Raw genomic sequence first — 16,956 nt, forward strand, 5'->3', positions numbered from 1 at the left:
GCAGTTTACAAATGCCTGAGTGCGTCGGCTAAGGAGCCAGTATCAGCCTCGGGTAATGGATGATAAATCTTTACAAAATTAATTGAATGCAGTGAGTACAATTTTCTAAGTGGACTTTAACCATTTACATTTTTGGGTCTTTCAAGGAATTGGATTGAGACAAGTGTCCAGTAAGATTGCGAACCACATACTCAAACATTTGGTGTTTCTGTGAAGCAGCTAAGTGGGATTCTGAAAACGTGTCATATAATTGTTTAAAGGAATATGACTGCCCTTCCTGTACTGAGACGTTTCATGTCCGTTGTGAATCAAAGTCGAGGCTTTGAGCAACATTCCAGAGACTTGTACACAAAATTTAATCTTGCATCTCAGCACTGTGCTGGGGGAGTCTTGCACTGTTGTGTTCAGTCTTGCTGCTCAGATGTTAATCCGAGGCATTATCTGCCCTCGCTGGTGAATGTACAAGTGGCTATTTTGAGCTATGAAGTGGGACTGATCAGTTACCCTGGCTAGTTTTCCTTTAAACAGCATTAACTTCATTCTTGTTATTGGAGTAAGCTGTCACTTCAGTAATGAGAAATAATGTTATTATTCTTAGGCATTTAATCTGATTATTATCAGACTGGATGTGTACGAAGGAACTGCAGATGCTGGTTTACACCAAAGGCACAAAATGCTGGAGGAACTCAGCGGGTCAGGCAGCAGCTCTGGAGAAAAGGAATAGTTGATGTTTTGGGTCGAGACCCTTTGTCTGAAGATGCCCTATTCACACTAGTCCCACCTGCCTATGTTTGGCCCATACCCTCAACCTTTCTTATCCATGTACCTGTCAAAATGTCTTTTAAATGCGGATATATCCATTAAATCATCAGGAAACAACATCACTCTGGCCCAAGTAGCTGTGAATTTTAGGTAATACTGCTGGGATTCATCTAATACCATCAAGAAATTTTGCAAGAATGTCCCGCAGGATTGTAATGGAACCCGTAAAGTTTTCTTGTGTGTTCCCTTTACAGTTTAATGTTTAATTTTCAGGAATAAGTAACTAGCACATCCTGTATTATATTTTCCTTTCATTTACTTAACATTTGTTTACTGCTATGTCCATGGCGACAGGAGGTAGTTGGGCCCATTTTGAATTGCTGAGCGTGAAGGGTTCTACTATACATTGTGGGCCCCATCTGCTCTCAGCTTGTTTCCTATTAGTGGAATGCATGGTTGGCATTCCTATCTTGGGAATCGCTGAAGAAATCCCTCGGACCATTTACCTAGGCTTTCCATTTAGAGGTTAGCGGAACTCTGTGGAACCAGATCTCTCTCTTGGCTGTGTGTTATCAAAATCCTAACTTATCTGAGATTACCAACCTCGACTTGGAATCAGGAGGGGTTGGGGGGATAGGGAACTATGCAATTTATAACTATCTGTGAGTATAACAGTGAATGCTTGCACCTGGCTATGATGCAAGGGAACCTTGGCCAGTTTACAACCACTGAAGCTGATCTGGTCAAAGCAGCATCTCAGAATTCACCTGGTTAGTTCGGGCCAAAATGTGCAGAGGTGACAGGTCTCATTATAGTGGACATGAGTTTTAGTAACAACCTGATAGCTTTCATTTTCCAATACAAGATTTAATTGGGAATTATTCATCTGCGACGGTTGGACTCGAACTTGTAACCTCCAGTCGAGCTTGTCCAGTGCCGTAACTGTGGTGTCTGATGATGAATGGTTTCAGCTGAACAGGAATGAGCTTGGATTCGCATTCACAAGTTCATGTTCACAAGTTATAGGAGTAGAATTAGGCCATTCGGCCCATTGAGCCTACTCCGCCATTCAATCGTGGCTGATCTCTGCCTCCCAATTTCATTTTCGTGCCTTCTCCCCATAACCCTCGACACGCGTTCTAATCAAGAATTTGTCTATCTCTGCCTTAAAAATATCCATTGACTTGGCCTCCACAGCCCTCTGTGCAATGAGTTCCACAGATTAACTACCCTCTGACTCAAGAAGCTCCTCCTCACCTCATTTCTAAAAGAGCACCCTTTAATTCTGAGGTTATGATCTCTGGTCCCAGACTCTCCCAACAATGGAAACGTCCTTTCTACATCCACTCTATCTATGCCTTTCATTATTCCGTAAGTTTCAATGAGGTCCCCCCTCAACCTTCCAAACTCCAGCGAGTAGAGGCCCTGTGTTGTCAAATGCTCATCAAATGCTAACCCACTCATCATTTTTGTAAACCTCCTCTGGACCCTCTCCAGAGCCAACATATCCTTCCTCAGATATCGGGCCCAAATTTGCTCACAGCACTATTCCCCGACACTCAGGGTTCGGACCCTCTAGCTAGTGGTGGACATGTAGTGATGGCTCTGGAGAATATGCAGCCAGAGCAAGGCTTTATTTTGTAGAATGTTTTGTGCTGTGTGTTACATTTCATAATTTATTTTTATTGTTCACAGATATGGCTGCCTCACCCAGGATGTTACTTCTCTCTCTATCACTGCTTCAAATCTTTATTCCATGCTCACCAGCCAGTTACCCTTGTGGTGCTCAGTACAACAGATATCCAGGTACATCCTGATTGTTAGTGATGGTCATGGGAAGGATTTTCAATGTTATGGTGAGAAGTGTGAAGCGCGCAAATAGTTAGTGAGGGGAGAGATATGTTTCATTGAGGGTGTAGGGTATATCAGAGTGCTACGATGCATCGTGAGGAATGCTTTACATTTACAATGTGGCATACAGCTTATTTCTTTAGTTTAGAGATACAGTGTGGCAACAGGCCCTTCGGCCCACTGAGTCAATGACGACCAACAATCACCCTTGCACTAGTTCTATGCTCCACACTAGGAACAACTTACAGAATCCAATTAACCTACAAACCTGCACATCTTTGCGATTGTAGGAGGACTGGAGCAACTGGAGAAAACACACCTGGTCACAGGAAGAACGTACAAACTCCACACAGACAGCACCTGTCATCAGAATCGAATCTGGGTCTCTAGCGCTGTCAGGCAGGAACTCTGCCGTTGTGCCATGGTGCTGCCCCATCTGCATTTCAGAGGGGGGGGGGGGGGGGGGGGTATCAGTTACAGAGAAGGATGCAGAGATAAAGAACGTCTTTGGGTGTTATATTAGTGTTAGTGTGAAATATATCGTGTTAATCACTAGTGTTGGTGAGGACTGCAAGTTAAATCACAATTATTGTCGGTGCAGGCATGTCAGCCACTGATGTGGGATGTAATACAGCAACACTGAGGTATGAGATGTCTCATGGTGGACTGCCATCAATTTGGATGTTACAAGTGAAGTGTATATTGAGAAATTGCTGCAATGTCCAAATAGTAGTTCTGAATCTTGTCAAGTTAATTTCTTATCTGTTTCAGATAACCGGGATATCTCCATTGATTGTGGTGCTCGGTTGATCAACCTATCCATTAACCTTTGTCCTTCACTCTTTGCTGGCTTCGATCCTTTAACCCTTGCGCTAAATGGCCGATATAATGACACAAAGTGTAACGGGAGGGTGAATGTCCTGGCCACACCACCAGTCGTTCAATATTCTATCATTGTTAATAACGTCGACTACAACAACTGTGGCAATAGTTTCAAAGTAGGTGCTTTAATTTTAGTTTATTTTGGATTAAAGGTACAACGTGGCAACAGGCCACACTAGTTCTATAAGAAAATAACTGCAGATGCTGGTACAAATCGAAGGTATTTATTCACAAAATGCTGGAGTAACTCAGCAGGTCAGGCAGCATCTCAGGAGAGAAGGAATGGGTGACGTTTCGGGTCGAGACCCTCCTTCAAACTGACTAGTTTCTATCCTACACACTAGTTCTATCCTACACACTAGGGACAAATTGCAGAAGCCAATTATCCTACAAACCTGCAAGTTTTTGGAGTGTGGGAGGAAACCGGAGCACCCAGAAGTTACTTGCGCATGAGAGAGAGAGAAGGAAAGGGACAGAGATGGTCAGAAATTGGGATTTAACTGTGAACCGCCTCCCCCCGTGATCGAGCGACACACTACAAGGACTCATGAATGGCAACTTAAGTAAAATACAAGAGAGAGGATGCAGAGCACCACACCTTAAAAAGAGGACCAAGATCCAAAAATGAAAACACAAAACAAATTGTTGAAGGACTGTGGGTCAGGCAGCATCTATGGAGGGAAATGGACAGATGACGTTTTGTGTTGGGAGACTTCTGCAGTCTGAAAGAACGCAAGGCATCCTCAGTCCATTTTCCTCCACAGATGCTACATGATCCGCTGAGTTCCTCCAGTTTTGTTCAAGATTCCAGCGTCTGTAGCCTCTCGCGTCACCAAAGATAAAACGATTTAGACAAAAGCCACAATGGAGAATTAAAATGAGTGATTCCGATAGATTTGGAAGGCACTCGATCAGTGAGAGTAATCGGCAGAGAGAGTAGTCGGCAGAGATTTCAATAAAAATGCTGACAGGGATTGGGAGGAGATTTTAATATAAGATAATTTTATCTCCACGTCTTTGTTTCAAATTGGACTTTGTACCACTACAGTTACACTCTGCTTACACTGTAATGGTCTGGTTTATCTAAAACAACTGATAAATTGTCGTAAATTGTGTTTAATGTGCCTGTAAAGGCAGCAAGTAAGAATTTCTTTATTCTAATGTGGGTGGGTGCATGTGACGATTAAACACTTTTGACTCTTGAAATTGTCTATTCCACCTATCTGCACCCTGAAACTTGTTGAACTAGCTTGCTTCCAAAAGCAGACACTCTTCAAGATTCCGAGCTTTGATGAGAGATCCAGGGAGGGTTTGAGAGAGACGGTGTTGGCAGCAACTGGGTGAGAGGCAGAGGCCCAGATAGAATTGGGTTACAATTCTGGTTAAGAGACAAGTCAAGGTGGAGGGTGATTGAGCTGTAGGATTAACATGAGTGCGTTCAAGTTACAACTGTCTACTTTGTATTGTTAATGACAAGAAATACAGCATGTTTATTCATTTCTGTTGGCGTTCCAGATTCTTGATGAGGGTCCGGGAACGGGAACCTTTGCCCATTTTTCCAGTCTTCAGTCAGTGGTCATCTCTGGTTTTATAGACCCCCTGACTGATCATTCCTTGATGATCAGTTACAGCCCAAGACTGTACTATAAATTCTCCTGCAAGTACCCTCTTGAATATATACTTAACAGCACAAGGCTCATAACGTAAGTGCTCTTTAAAACTACATGATGGCATAAGGTAAATAAAGAGTTTTCATTTATTCAACTATGTCTCCCAGGAACTCTTATGCACTCGCATTCATCTGCTTGCCTTGGAGCGTGGCCACAATTGTTAATTGGGTAAATATGGTGGTCAATTTCTCTACAGGAAGACAGCAATGTATAAAGGATTGGTTCGTCTGCTTTTGGTGAGATCTAATGAGGGAAAATTGTAGGCAGGAGAAACTTTAGGCCTTCACGTTATGACTTAGGATCTTTAACATGAAGCTGATCTGTTACATGGGGCATCACCTGAAGGACAATGCTTTGGGTAGTAAAACTGAAAGCAGATAATGCAAGTAGCATCAATGTTTCATAAGCTGGACACATGGCTGAGAACAGATTGAGCTGAAATATTTTTCTGGAATAGATTAAAAGAAAGAAAAATCTGGTATTTATGTAGTGCCTTCCCAATTTGCGAAATTACAAAATTATAGACAATAGGTGCAGGAGGAGGCCATTCAGCCCTTCGAGCCAGCACCACCATTCAATGTGATCATGGCTGATCATTCTCAATCAGTACCCCGTTCCTGCCTTCTCCCCATACCCCCAGACTCCGCTATCCTTAAGAGCTCTATCTAGCTCTCTCTTGAATGCATTCAGAGAATTGGCCTCCACTGCCTTCTGAGGCAGAGAATTCCACAGATTCACAACTCTGACTGAAAAAGTTTTTCCTCATCTCAGTTCTAAATGGCCTACCCCTTTTTTCTTAAACTGTGGCCCCTTGTTCTGGACTCCCCCAACATTGGGAACATGTTTCCTGCCTCTAACGTGTCCAACCCCTTAATAATCTTATACGTTTCGATAAGATCTCCTCTCATCCTTCTAAATTCCAGTGTATACAAGCCTAGCCTAGTTGTTCAACTTTGCAGCATGGTCTCCTTGTGGGAAATGCAGCATCTAATTTGTGCAGAGCAAGCTTCCACAAACTGGAGTGTGACATTGAGCATATCATCTGATTCAAAGTAGCCCACATACCACAAAAAAACCCTGGGACAGTGCTCGGCACCTCATCTGCAGCTCTTGTTTTTGCGTTGTGGGTTCAAACCCCAGTCTTGAGACTCGAGAAGAGGATCTACTCTGACTCTCCAGTGCAGCACTGAGGAAGTGTTGTGATGCCAGAGTGCCTTGGTTTGGAAGAGAGATTAAACCAAGGCCTGATTTTGTCCGCTCTGGTGAAAATAAAGTCTCTCACACTATTTTTGGAAGAAGATCTTTCAAATGTTTCTAATTTCTTGGCCAATATTTATTCCTGAATCAGTATCACAAACAGTTTTTATGGTCATTAACCTTTAATCTGTGGGATCGTGCTATGTGAAAATTAATTGCCAAATTTATTTATTGCAACAATGTCAGCACTTCCAGTAAGCACTTTATGGGTGTAAAGTACTGAGAGACCTTGAGTTAGTGAATGATGCAATTTTTTTTTATATGAAGCCGAGTCTCCCTATGTATAATTAAGTAATTGTGTGTAATTAAGGTCAGATAATAAATATAATTGAGTTCATTAAAGCAAGAGGGCAACGTTTAGGATAGGTGCATGGTGTGGTTTAGTTCGTTGTTCTGCTTGCTTTTGACATGGGCAACAGAAAGATCCTTGCTTTGACTAAAAGGTGAAAGGTGTGGATATTGTTCAGTGAGAATCAAGCGTTCAACTACTTGTATGATGAATGATCACCACAATAAGACAACAGAGATCGGTCTTTGAAACCAAGCCTTTAACTACGATGCTGTTGGAATCTGAACAAGCCGATGAATTGTTATTAAAAAGTAAAAAAACGTAGATGCTGCACTTCTGAAATAGGATCAGAAATGCTGAAAATACTCAGCGGTCAGTGTGGCATTGGGGGGCGAAGGGATGGAAGAGAAATGGAGGTAACATGGATGTAACATGATCTGAAAGATTAACCTTGTTTCACTCCACGGATGCTGCCTGAGTATTTCCAGCATTGTCTGTTTTATGGCAGTAATGAACATCACAGAAACAGGTGTTCCATAGATTGAACCCAACGAGTCCAAGAAAATTGGTTCTGCAGACAGTCACTTCCTCACCTCACATTCTTTGTCTTTGTTTCATTCAGGTCTTCCATTTCTATTGCAGTGGCCTCAAGGAACGGTAGCTTCAGCAGCACTCTCCGCCTGCAGTTGTTTGACGTAAGTATTTCCATCGGTTATACTGAGAATTACTGATTTGCACATCTGCTTGAAAACGGACTCCCCATCTCCTGATGAATGAATGAATGAATGAATAAGTTTATTGGCCAAGTATGCATGTACAAGGAATGTGCCTTGGTGCTCCGCTCACAAATGACAACACAAACATACAGTTAACAATTAAGAATAAAGCATGAACACATCAAAACAATAAGGATACACCATTACGGTCTAAACATGTGGGTGAAAATAAACCAGAGCAAAAAAGAGACTACAGGCTTTGGTTATTGAGTAGAACTGTCACTTGTGGAAAAAAGCTGTTTTTATGTCTGGCTGTGGCTGCTTTGACAGTCCGGAGTCGCCTTCCAGAGGGAAGTGCTTCGAAGAGTTTGTGGCCAGGGTGAGGGGGGTCAGAGATGATCTTGCCCACTCGCTTCCTGGCCCTTGCAATGTACAGTTCATCAATGGGGGGGAAGGTTGCAGCCAACAACCTTCTCAGCTGTGTGAACGATCCGTTGCAGCCTCCGGATGTCGTGCTTGGTGGCTGAGCCAAACCAGACCATGATGGAGAAAGTGAGGACGGACTCAATGATAGCAGTATAGAATTGGACCATCATTGCCTTTGGCAGATTGTGTTTCTTCAGTTGCCGCAGGAAGGACATCCTCTGTTGGGACTTTTTGACTGTGGAGAGGATGGTGGCCCCCCATTTAAGGTCCTTGGAGATGATGGTTCCAAGGAACTTAAATGACTCCACAGATGTGACTGTGGTGTTGTTGATGGTGAGTGGGGGGAGGGGAGGGGAATCTCTTCAAAAGTCTACAATTAGTTCCACTGCCTTGAGAGTATTGAGCTCCAGGTTGTTGTGATGGCACCAGGACTTCAGTTGTGTCACTTCCCATCTGTTGGCAGGTTCCTCCCCATCCTAGATCAGTCCAATCAGGGTAGTGTCATCCGCAAACTTGAGCTTGACAGAGGAGACAGTGGAGGTGCAGTCGTTGGTGTAGAGGAAAGGGGAGAGTACGCAGCCTTGCGGTGCTCCTATGCTGAGGGTCTGCGGGTCCGAGATGTGCTTTCCCAGCCTCACATGCTGCTTCCTGTTCGTCAGAAGTTGATGATCCACTGACAGAGGGGTTCAGGCACAGTCAGCTGGGAGAGTTTGTAGTGTAGTAGCTTTGGCACAATGGTGTTAAAAGCAGAGCTAAAGTCCACAAACAGAATCCTGGCATAGGTCCCCTTGTGGTCTAGGTGCTGGAGGATGAAGTGCAGGCCTAGATTGACTGTGTCGTCCACCGATCTATTGGCCCTGTATGCAAACTGCAGGAGGTTTGTGATGTTTTTCAGCTGGGCCAGCACAAGTCTTTCAAAGGTCTTCATGACTACAGAGGTCAATGTGACAGGCCTGTAGTCACTAAGACCAGTGATCATTGTCTTTTTGTGTACAGGGACAATAGTGGAGAGCTTGAAGCGGGCAGGGACAGTGCAGGTTTGCAGGGACTGGTTGAAAATGTCTGTGTAGATCGGTGCCAGTTGTTCGGCACAGAGCTTGAGGGTAGAGGGGGAAACATTGTCGGGTCCTGGAGATTTCCGGCTTTTCTGTTTTCTGAATAGCTTCTCCACCTCCACAATTTCTATTGTTAAACTGGAGTCATTCTGTGAGGATGTGCAAATTGGTGATTGCAGAGGGGTGGGGAGGGGAGGGGGGGGGGGGAGGGGAGGGGAGGGGGGGGGGGGAGGGGAGGGGGGGGGGGAGGGGAGGGGAGGGGAGGGGAGGGGAGGGGAGGGGAGGGGGGTGGGAGGGGAGGGGGGGGGAGAAGAGGGGGGGGGGAGAAGGGCCAGTCTTTGCAAACTCCAGCCAGTCTCTGAGTAGGAGTGAATTGCTGCTTGGGGAGGAATGGGTGGGGACGGATCCAGACTTTGCAAACTGGAGTCAGTCTTTGAGTACGTGTGAAGTGGTGATTGGGGGTGGGGGGAAGGGGGTCCCAAGGTTATGTTTCTGTTTCTCGAACCTGCAGTAGAACTCGTTCAGGTTGTTGGTCAGTTGACGATTGTCCAAGGAGCGTGGGGTTTTCCTCTTGTACCTGGTGATTTCTTGCAAGCCCTTCCAAACTGAAGAAGCGTCATTAGCTGAGAACTTGCTCCTCAGCTTCTCAGAGTACCTTTCCTTGGCAGCTCTGATTCCTCTTCTCAGCTTGCACTTGGCCTGCCTGTAGAGGTGTGTATCCCCGCTCCTGTAGGCCTGATCGTTTGACTGGCGGAGCTGTCTGAGTTCTGCTGTGAACCAGGGCTTGTTGTTGTTGTTGAACCAGATCCGGGTCTTTGTCAGAATGCAACTGTCCTCGCAAAAGCTGACATAGGATGTCACAGTTGTAGTTTGGAGTTTCTAGATCTGACCTGATGATATTTTAATATCAGGATGGTGACCTTCAGGTGCTGCTTGTGCTATGTGCCTGTTGCCCCTCTAGGTTGTGTTGTTGAAGTTGGTTTTGAATTGCTACAGCACATTTTGTACACAGTGTACACTCTTGTTATCAGTCAACTGTCTGACATGGATGAACAGAGAGATAATGCACAACAGTTTGATCCTTTGGCAGCCACTGGATACAAGCAGCAGAAACCGAGAAACTAAATAATCTAGGTTTTGTTTCGTGAAATTTGTCCAATTGTCTGAGAAATGTTGAACACCCCTTCATGGCAAAGGATCTGGAGTTTAATTTAAGAATAGGTTCTCAAAAACTGAGTTGGGTTTTGTTGCTGATTTTCCCTGTCGATTAGTTTGTAATCCATGTCAAATATTTCTAAATTATCCTATTGGCTTCAACACTTGTCTGCCTCTGTCTAAACATGAACAATGGCTCCATATTGATTTAGTTTAACACATACATTTAAATCATTAATCGTAAAATCGGCCAATCGCAGTACATGCTATGATGTGCTATTTGTAAAAACATAGAAGGTCTTTCCTTGAACAGACCCGTTCAATTTTCCTCTATTAGCACACCTCCTCCATCGGGCAGAACTTGTCCTCACCCTCTAACTCTTTTGACTCTTCTTGCTTTAGAATCCGAAGAAGGGTTCTGACCTAAAACATCACCTCTCCATGTTACCCTCAGCTGCTGCCTGACCCATTGAGTTACTCCAGCACTTTGTGTCCTTTGGTTATTTGTAAGCCACGAGTTGGGGACCTTTTTTCCCCTATCGGCCTGAACTCAGTCCAATTTCAGTTTTATGAGTTCCAGAATATGAAAAGCCCACAATGGCAGCCAGTATTCATTGAAGACTTGTAGCAACTTCATTTGTTTGGACTCGGGAAGGATGATCCAAATAAAGTCAGATGTAAAGGGACTGAGGGAATCTGTAAATAACATGGCCGAGTTAAGACATTAAATGGACCTTTACTGAATGAGAACTCTTTACACAGCGAGAACAAGGATGGAGCATACGAGATTACCTACTGCAACCTGTAAGACCTTTGTTGTGCAGTTAGGAATTTGGCACCAACGATTTCACAATCTCTTTATAATTTTCGTTTAATTTATTCTGAACAGGACCAAGACTACATTTCACCGCTGATCGTTCCTGACACTGGCCTTCCACTCAGATATAAGGTTTATGTTGAAGTCAGCATTGGTAATCTATCCACAAAGTAAGTAAACATACCGTAGGAAGACGAGAAGGACATTTAGCCCTTTGGGTCTGTACCACATTTAACAGATTGAGGTTGATTGGAAGCTATTTATTCACAAAATACTGGAGTAACTCAGCAGGTCAGTCAGCATCTCAGGAGAGAAGGAATGGGTGATGTTTCGGGTCGAGACCCTTCTTCAGACTGATGTCGGGGGTGGGACAAAGGAAGGATATAGGTGGAGACAGGAAGACAGTGGGAGATCTGGGAAGGGGGAGGGGAAGAGAGTGACAGAGGAACTATCTAAAGTTGGAGAAGTCAACGTTCATACCACTGGGCTGTAAGCTGCCCAGGCGAAATATGAGGTGCTGTTTCTTGACAGTCGGCGACAGCATCTATTAGGCTTAAATCCCACACAACTTTAACAAATAAAAGTTGACTTAAAACCAACTAATACCTGCCCTAGCATCCATCCCACCCGGAATCTGCAGCATTTAGGGGGAGAAAGTTACAAATTTCTAATAGTCTGTATACAATGAGGTAACATCCCAAAATCAGTTCCAATTTTAAAGTGATGTCCTCTTGTCTCTTTATTTTGCTACCAGTGGTACGGGAGAAGCACAACATTATATTCAGTGAGTAATTAAATGATCTCAGTAAGGACATGACAATAGACCAGATTGGTCTGTCAGCCAGGAACCAAGAAGACAGTCATCTGGTAATCCTGGCTGAGGGTTGTCAGAACAAATTTGGCCACGGTGAGCCTCCTCCAATATCTAACTGTTATTTCCTTGAAGAATGACTCCTGGGCATCAGAATCTTATCCAGAATGCCCTCCTTCAGGAATTTAGAGATAGGAGTGGGCAAGTGTTGAGTTTGATTATAGTTTATTGTCACGTATACAGTGAAAAGCTTTTGTTGCGTGCTCACCAGTCAGCAGAAAGACAATACATGATTAAAATTGAGCCGTCCATAGTGTACAGAGACATGATAAAGGGAATAATGTGAATAACGCTTAGTGCAAGATAAAATCTGGTAAAGTCCGATCAAAGATATTCTGAGGGTCTGCAATGTGATAGATAGCAGCTCAGGACAATACTAGTTGTTGGTTGGATGGTTCAGTTGCCTGACAACAGCTGGGAAGAATTTGTCCAAGGATGTAAACTAAGGGATGAATTGTTTCTGAAGTCTGTGTCTAATAGATTATCTGTGTTTGATTTTCAGCTTTAATCTCTTCCTGGATCACTGTTTTGCCACACCAACTCCATTTAATCACTCCTCGCTTGACACTGGATATACCTTCTTCACTGGGTAACGTCTCTGAAGCCGAACTGATCTGATTTTATATTAAATCGGAGTGAAGATCGGGATGGAGTGAAATGTTTGCTCCATTGCTAACATCCATTCTCCATCTTTGCACCTCCAGCTGCAACATTAGCCCTCGCACAACTCTCATCGGAAATGGAATCGGCAGGAAATCCTGGTTTGTTTTTGACACCTTCCGTTTTAACGAGCAACGGGACAGGAAGCTCTCGGCCATCTATGTACACTGTATTACCAGGCTTTGTGAAGCCAAAGCCTGTCAGACTTTGCTACAAGTGAGTGCCCACCATTTGCACAATATAGCGTGTGAGATGAACATGGGCAGGTTGCATTGCTGGGTAGCAGAGTGGCTCGGCTAGAACTGCTGCCCCACAGCCTCAACAAACTCTGTTCAATCCTGACCTCTGGCACCATCGTTGCAGAGTTTGCCCACACTCCCTCTGACTGAAGGTTTCCTTTTGCTTTCCTCCCGCATCACATAAATTGAGGGGGAGAGGGGGTGGTAGGTTATTTGACCATCGTAAATTGCCGTTTGTTCACCAGGTCAATTGAAGAATCTGGTGATTGGCAATGTGGGAAGAATTAAATAAATGGCATTAGTATAAATGGGCATTTGATGGTTGGTCAGTGTGGAGATTTTGGTGAGCTGGAAGTTTGTTTTGGTGGTTTGTGAACTCTAATTGTATAGATTGAGATGTGTTGCACAGTCTGGATACTTTACACATTTAGGGATAAAATGCATAGTTCAATACTTAATAGTGCTTTCGTTGTCACACATGCAACTGCACAGTGAAATTCATTTTGCAGATATTACATTTGGAAGAGTTACACAGTTTAGGATGATTTGTATAAACTGGTGTGTGTTACAGGTTGGGGGGGGGGTTCATATAGGGTTTTTAAAAATTCATACATGGCTGTGGAAGGCAGAACTTCTTGCCTATTTTCATCCTTGAGAATGTGTGGTGACTTTCTTCCCAAAGCACTAAAGGCGTTGGGTAGATTGTCCTGAATTAGTGTTCTGCTGGTTACTCCAGGATTTAGACAAGTAAACAATATTTCCAAGTCAGAATGGAACATGCAGATCAGGATGTTTCCATGTGTCTCTTGCCCTTGTCTCGCTATATACATTAGAGGTGGCAGATTCACGAGGGAATTCAAATTAAAGAAAGTTAGCAAATTGTTGCAATTTGTCTGGAAATGGTACAAATGGCAGCCACAATGAACTGATGGTGTAAGGAGTGAATGTTTTAATGTGGTGGATCAATCAAGCAGACTTTATCCTGGATGTTACCAAGCTTATTTAATGAGAGGTTGTAGTCACAGAGAGATGCAGCATCAAACCAGGCCCTTCAGCCCATCAAGTCTGCACTGACCGTCACTCATTTACATTAATTCTAAACATTCTTACAAACTCTCCATGTTCTCAACAACTTCCTCCAGATTCTACCACCCATCTCCATACTCGGGATAATTTACAGATGACATTTAACTTGCAAATTGACATGTTTTTGAGATGTGGGAGGAAATCTGAGAATCCAGAGTAACCCCACGTGGTCACAAGGTGAATGTGCAAACGCCACACAAACAGCACCGAAGGTCACGATTGAACAGGGATCTCTGGCACTGTGATACCGCAAATTCCCAAAATCCAAAATAGCTTTATTTGTCATTCGTACAGAACGAGATTACTTAGCCAGCAGTACAAAAAACACAAGACACAACCCCAACACAAACATCCATCACAGTGACTCCAAACACAGTGCCCTGGCTGCACTTGACCAGAAATAACCTCTTTTACTCTCTCCCCAGGTGCTGCTTGGCCATCTGAATATTTCCAGAATTTCGTGTTATTTATTTCATAATTGCAGTATTTGTTAGCTGTTCACTTTTACTGTAGTGCAGGAAATGTTTTCTAAGCCATTGTCCTCTTGCCTCTCCTGACTTACAATGCTCCCATTGTACTTCCTGGGTGTGGAAAAGTTGAGGTGGTAAATTTATGGTTTGCTTCAAGTCTCTCAAGAATAGATCTAATCTGGAGTAACTTTGTGCACAGTTAGTCCCCCTCCACTTATCCTTACTCCTCCCTAAAACATTCCACATGGGATTCTCCTCAAGGCTTAATATTTTTGTAAATCTGCAATCAAAGGATGTGCCAATGGAGACTGGTGACCTTTTCTGGCTCTGTATTACACTACATTCCTTTGATTCTCTGAGACAAACTGTTAGTCCAAAGCAGTTACTGTCCATTTTAATAACTCCTATGTGGCAGTGTAGGATTGGAGAAAACACTTACAGTATTGCTAGTGTGTTAAATTAAACACATTAATTTAACATAATTGGCAAGAAAACCAAAAGTAAATTCAAGAAATGCTTGTTTATGCTCAAAGTTGATAGTAATCTGGAATGTGCTGCCTGAAAGGGTGGGGGAAGCAAATTCAATAGTAATTTTACAAAAGGGAATTGAACAATATTTGAAAGGGAACAAAAAATGTAGTGTGATTGAGAAAAAGCAAAGGGGTGCGACGAATTGCACTGTTGTTAAGGCCAGCAGAAATGGTCTCCTTTGGTGCTCTGCGATGATGTATAAATCTCGCTCTTTGCTTGTGAACCACACAGGACTGCTTTGATGGAAAGACACAAAACCGAGGGATTTTCACCAATGAAAGATTGACAACACAAACCGTCACAGTTTCATCTGGACCCATATACACGAGGGAAGAAGGTACAACTGAAATAGCAGTGGTCAGAAGTTAAACTGCTTCTAAACAAATAATTGATCCAGCCTTTATGGTTCCCTTTGGTGTAAGAAGAGGGTCTGGTGGGTAACATTCCTCTCCCTTTAAGGGTAATTATTTAATCAGAAACCTCATCTGAGAAGTTTTCTTGCTTCAATTAATACAGAACTTTAATTTAGATTTAGATTTAATTCTGCTTTGCTGTGACCTCACTTGTCCTCCCTGAAACATTAATTTCTGTTGTTATTTGCTTCAGAGTTTTTGACTGCTGGAACCCCAGCACCTCTGAATGGTAAGTGGCAGAAATAATACAAGGGAATATTGTTTGTGGGTTAATTGGCTTGATATAAATGTAAATTGTCCCTAGTGTGTGTAGGATAGTGTTAATGTGCGGGGATTGCTGGTCGGTGCGGACTCTGGACTGAAGGGCCTGTTTCTGCGCTGTGTCTCTGAACTAAACTAAGACTCCCAGGCACAAAGCACCTTGTGATGGAGATCTTTGTGTAGTTTGATGTTGTTAAACTTTCCAATGCCTTCCATTACTGATGAGCTTCAAACTCTTGCTTCATATACTTTGCTGAGGGGCCAGAAAATGGTTCATTCCTCTGTGTTGATGCCTTAAAATGATGCCTCAGCAGTGGTAATGTTTCAATTGTCAATGTCCAGTCAGAGCCTTTTTCACAGGGTGGAAGTTTCAAAAACTAGAGGGCATAGCTTTAAGGTGGTGGCACGGTCGCACAGCAGGTAGAGCTGCTGCCTCTCAGTCCCAGAGACCCGGGTTCAATCCTGACCTTGGATGATGTCTACAGTATGTGGAGTTTGCACATTCTCTCTGTGACTGCATGGGTTTCCACAAGGTGTTCCGGTTTCCTCCCACATACCAAAGTCATGCGGGTTTGTAGGTTAATTGACATCTATAAAGTTGTCCCTAGAGTGTAGGGAGTGGTTGTAAAAGTGGCATAGCATAGAACTAGTGTGAACTGGTGATTGATGGTCAACGTTGACTTAGTGGGTTGACTGTCCTGCTTCCATGCTGTATATCTAAACTAAACTAAACTCTTTCTAAGATACTCATTAATATGGTTTGAGTATCAATACACAAGGAGCTTTTCTTCAATACGACAGCATCAGGCAGTGGCATTATTCTGAGCCACTAGATGGTGTTCTAGGAATGTCCTATTCATAACAAATGAAAAGTTCACATTTATGTCTGTTAACCCAGATTGGATTCTTGTGTTTGCGATCAAAGATTGTTATATTCCTATTTCCTAGGTCTGACCCAGAGCAAAAAGAAAAACTGCATGACCATGGCGGGTCCAATTATTGGCATTGTGCTTGTGATCGCTGCTGGCCTTGTTGTGATTGCATTCATCGGAATGTGGAGATGGAATCTGTTGCCTAAAAGGAAACAGCCCGACCAGGATTGCAATAATGTGGATTACTCAGCGGATTGAGTCTTCCTGTCACAGAGCTCACCCATAGGTACCTGCTACTTTAAAACAAGACACAGCAACCATAAACATTACCAGTCAACCTGCTGGAGAGGAGAGAGGGGTTGATGAGGTAGTCTCTGGTTTGGGTGCAATAAATAAATTGCACCCAATGTTTACTTGAAATAGAAGTTTTCATTGAACATGGGTGGCTGAGTCATTATGATTTTTTTTTTGTCAATTAAGATTCCTTGGTGAATCTTAAACATTATATTTTTCAGATACCTACATCACATTGGCCCACCTTTTCTGAGACCTCCACTAGCCTACGACCCTCCCATTCTGATGCGCTAATTCATTCACAAAAAATGCTCCAACTAGAATGGCAGTTTTGGCCGTTGCCACAACCATTATCTATTAAATTTATTTTCTAATCTAT

General features: G+C 43.3%; 1 protein-coding gene across 1 annotated transcript; it reads left to right on the top strand.

Annotated features, from left to right (window-relative positions):
- Positions 1 to 72: 72 nt before the first annotated feature.
- On the top strand, positions 73 to 16,631 carry LOC144608746 (zona pellucida-like domain-containing protein 1; the record flags this gene model as incomplete). The annotated part of the gene is made up of 11 exons (XM_078426793.1): positions 73 to 91; positions 2,458 to 2,568; positions 3,385 to 3,611; positions 5,011 to 5,198; positions 7,334 to 7,406; positions 10,953 to 11,050; positions 12,254 to 12,340; positions 12,456 to 12,627; positions 14,969 to 15,074; positions 15,344 to 15,379; positions 16,360 to 16,631. Coding segments are annotated over 11 exons (1,299 nt in total), but the record flags the coding sequence as incomplete, so codon positions are not given.
- Positions 16,632 to 16,956: the final 325 nt, after the last annotated feature.

This window comes from Rhinoraja longicauda, chromosome 32 (genome assembly GCF_053455715.1).
Source record: "Rhinoraja longicauda isolate Sanriku21f chromosome 32, sRhiLon1.1, whole genome shotgun sequence".
NCBI classification, from domain to species: Eukaryota; Metazoa; Chordata; class Chondrichthyes; order Rajiformes; family Arhynchobatidae; genus Rhinoraja; species Rhinoraja longicauda.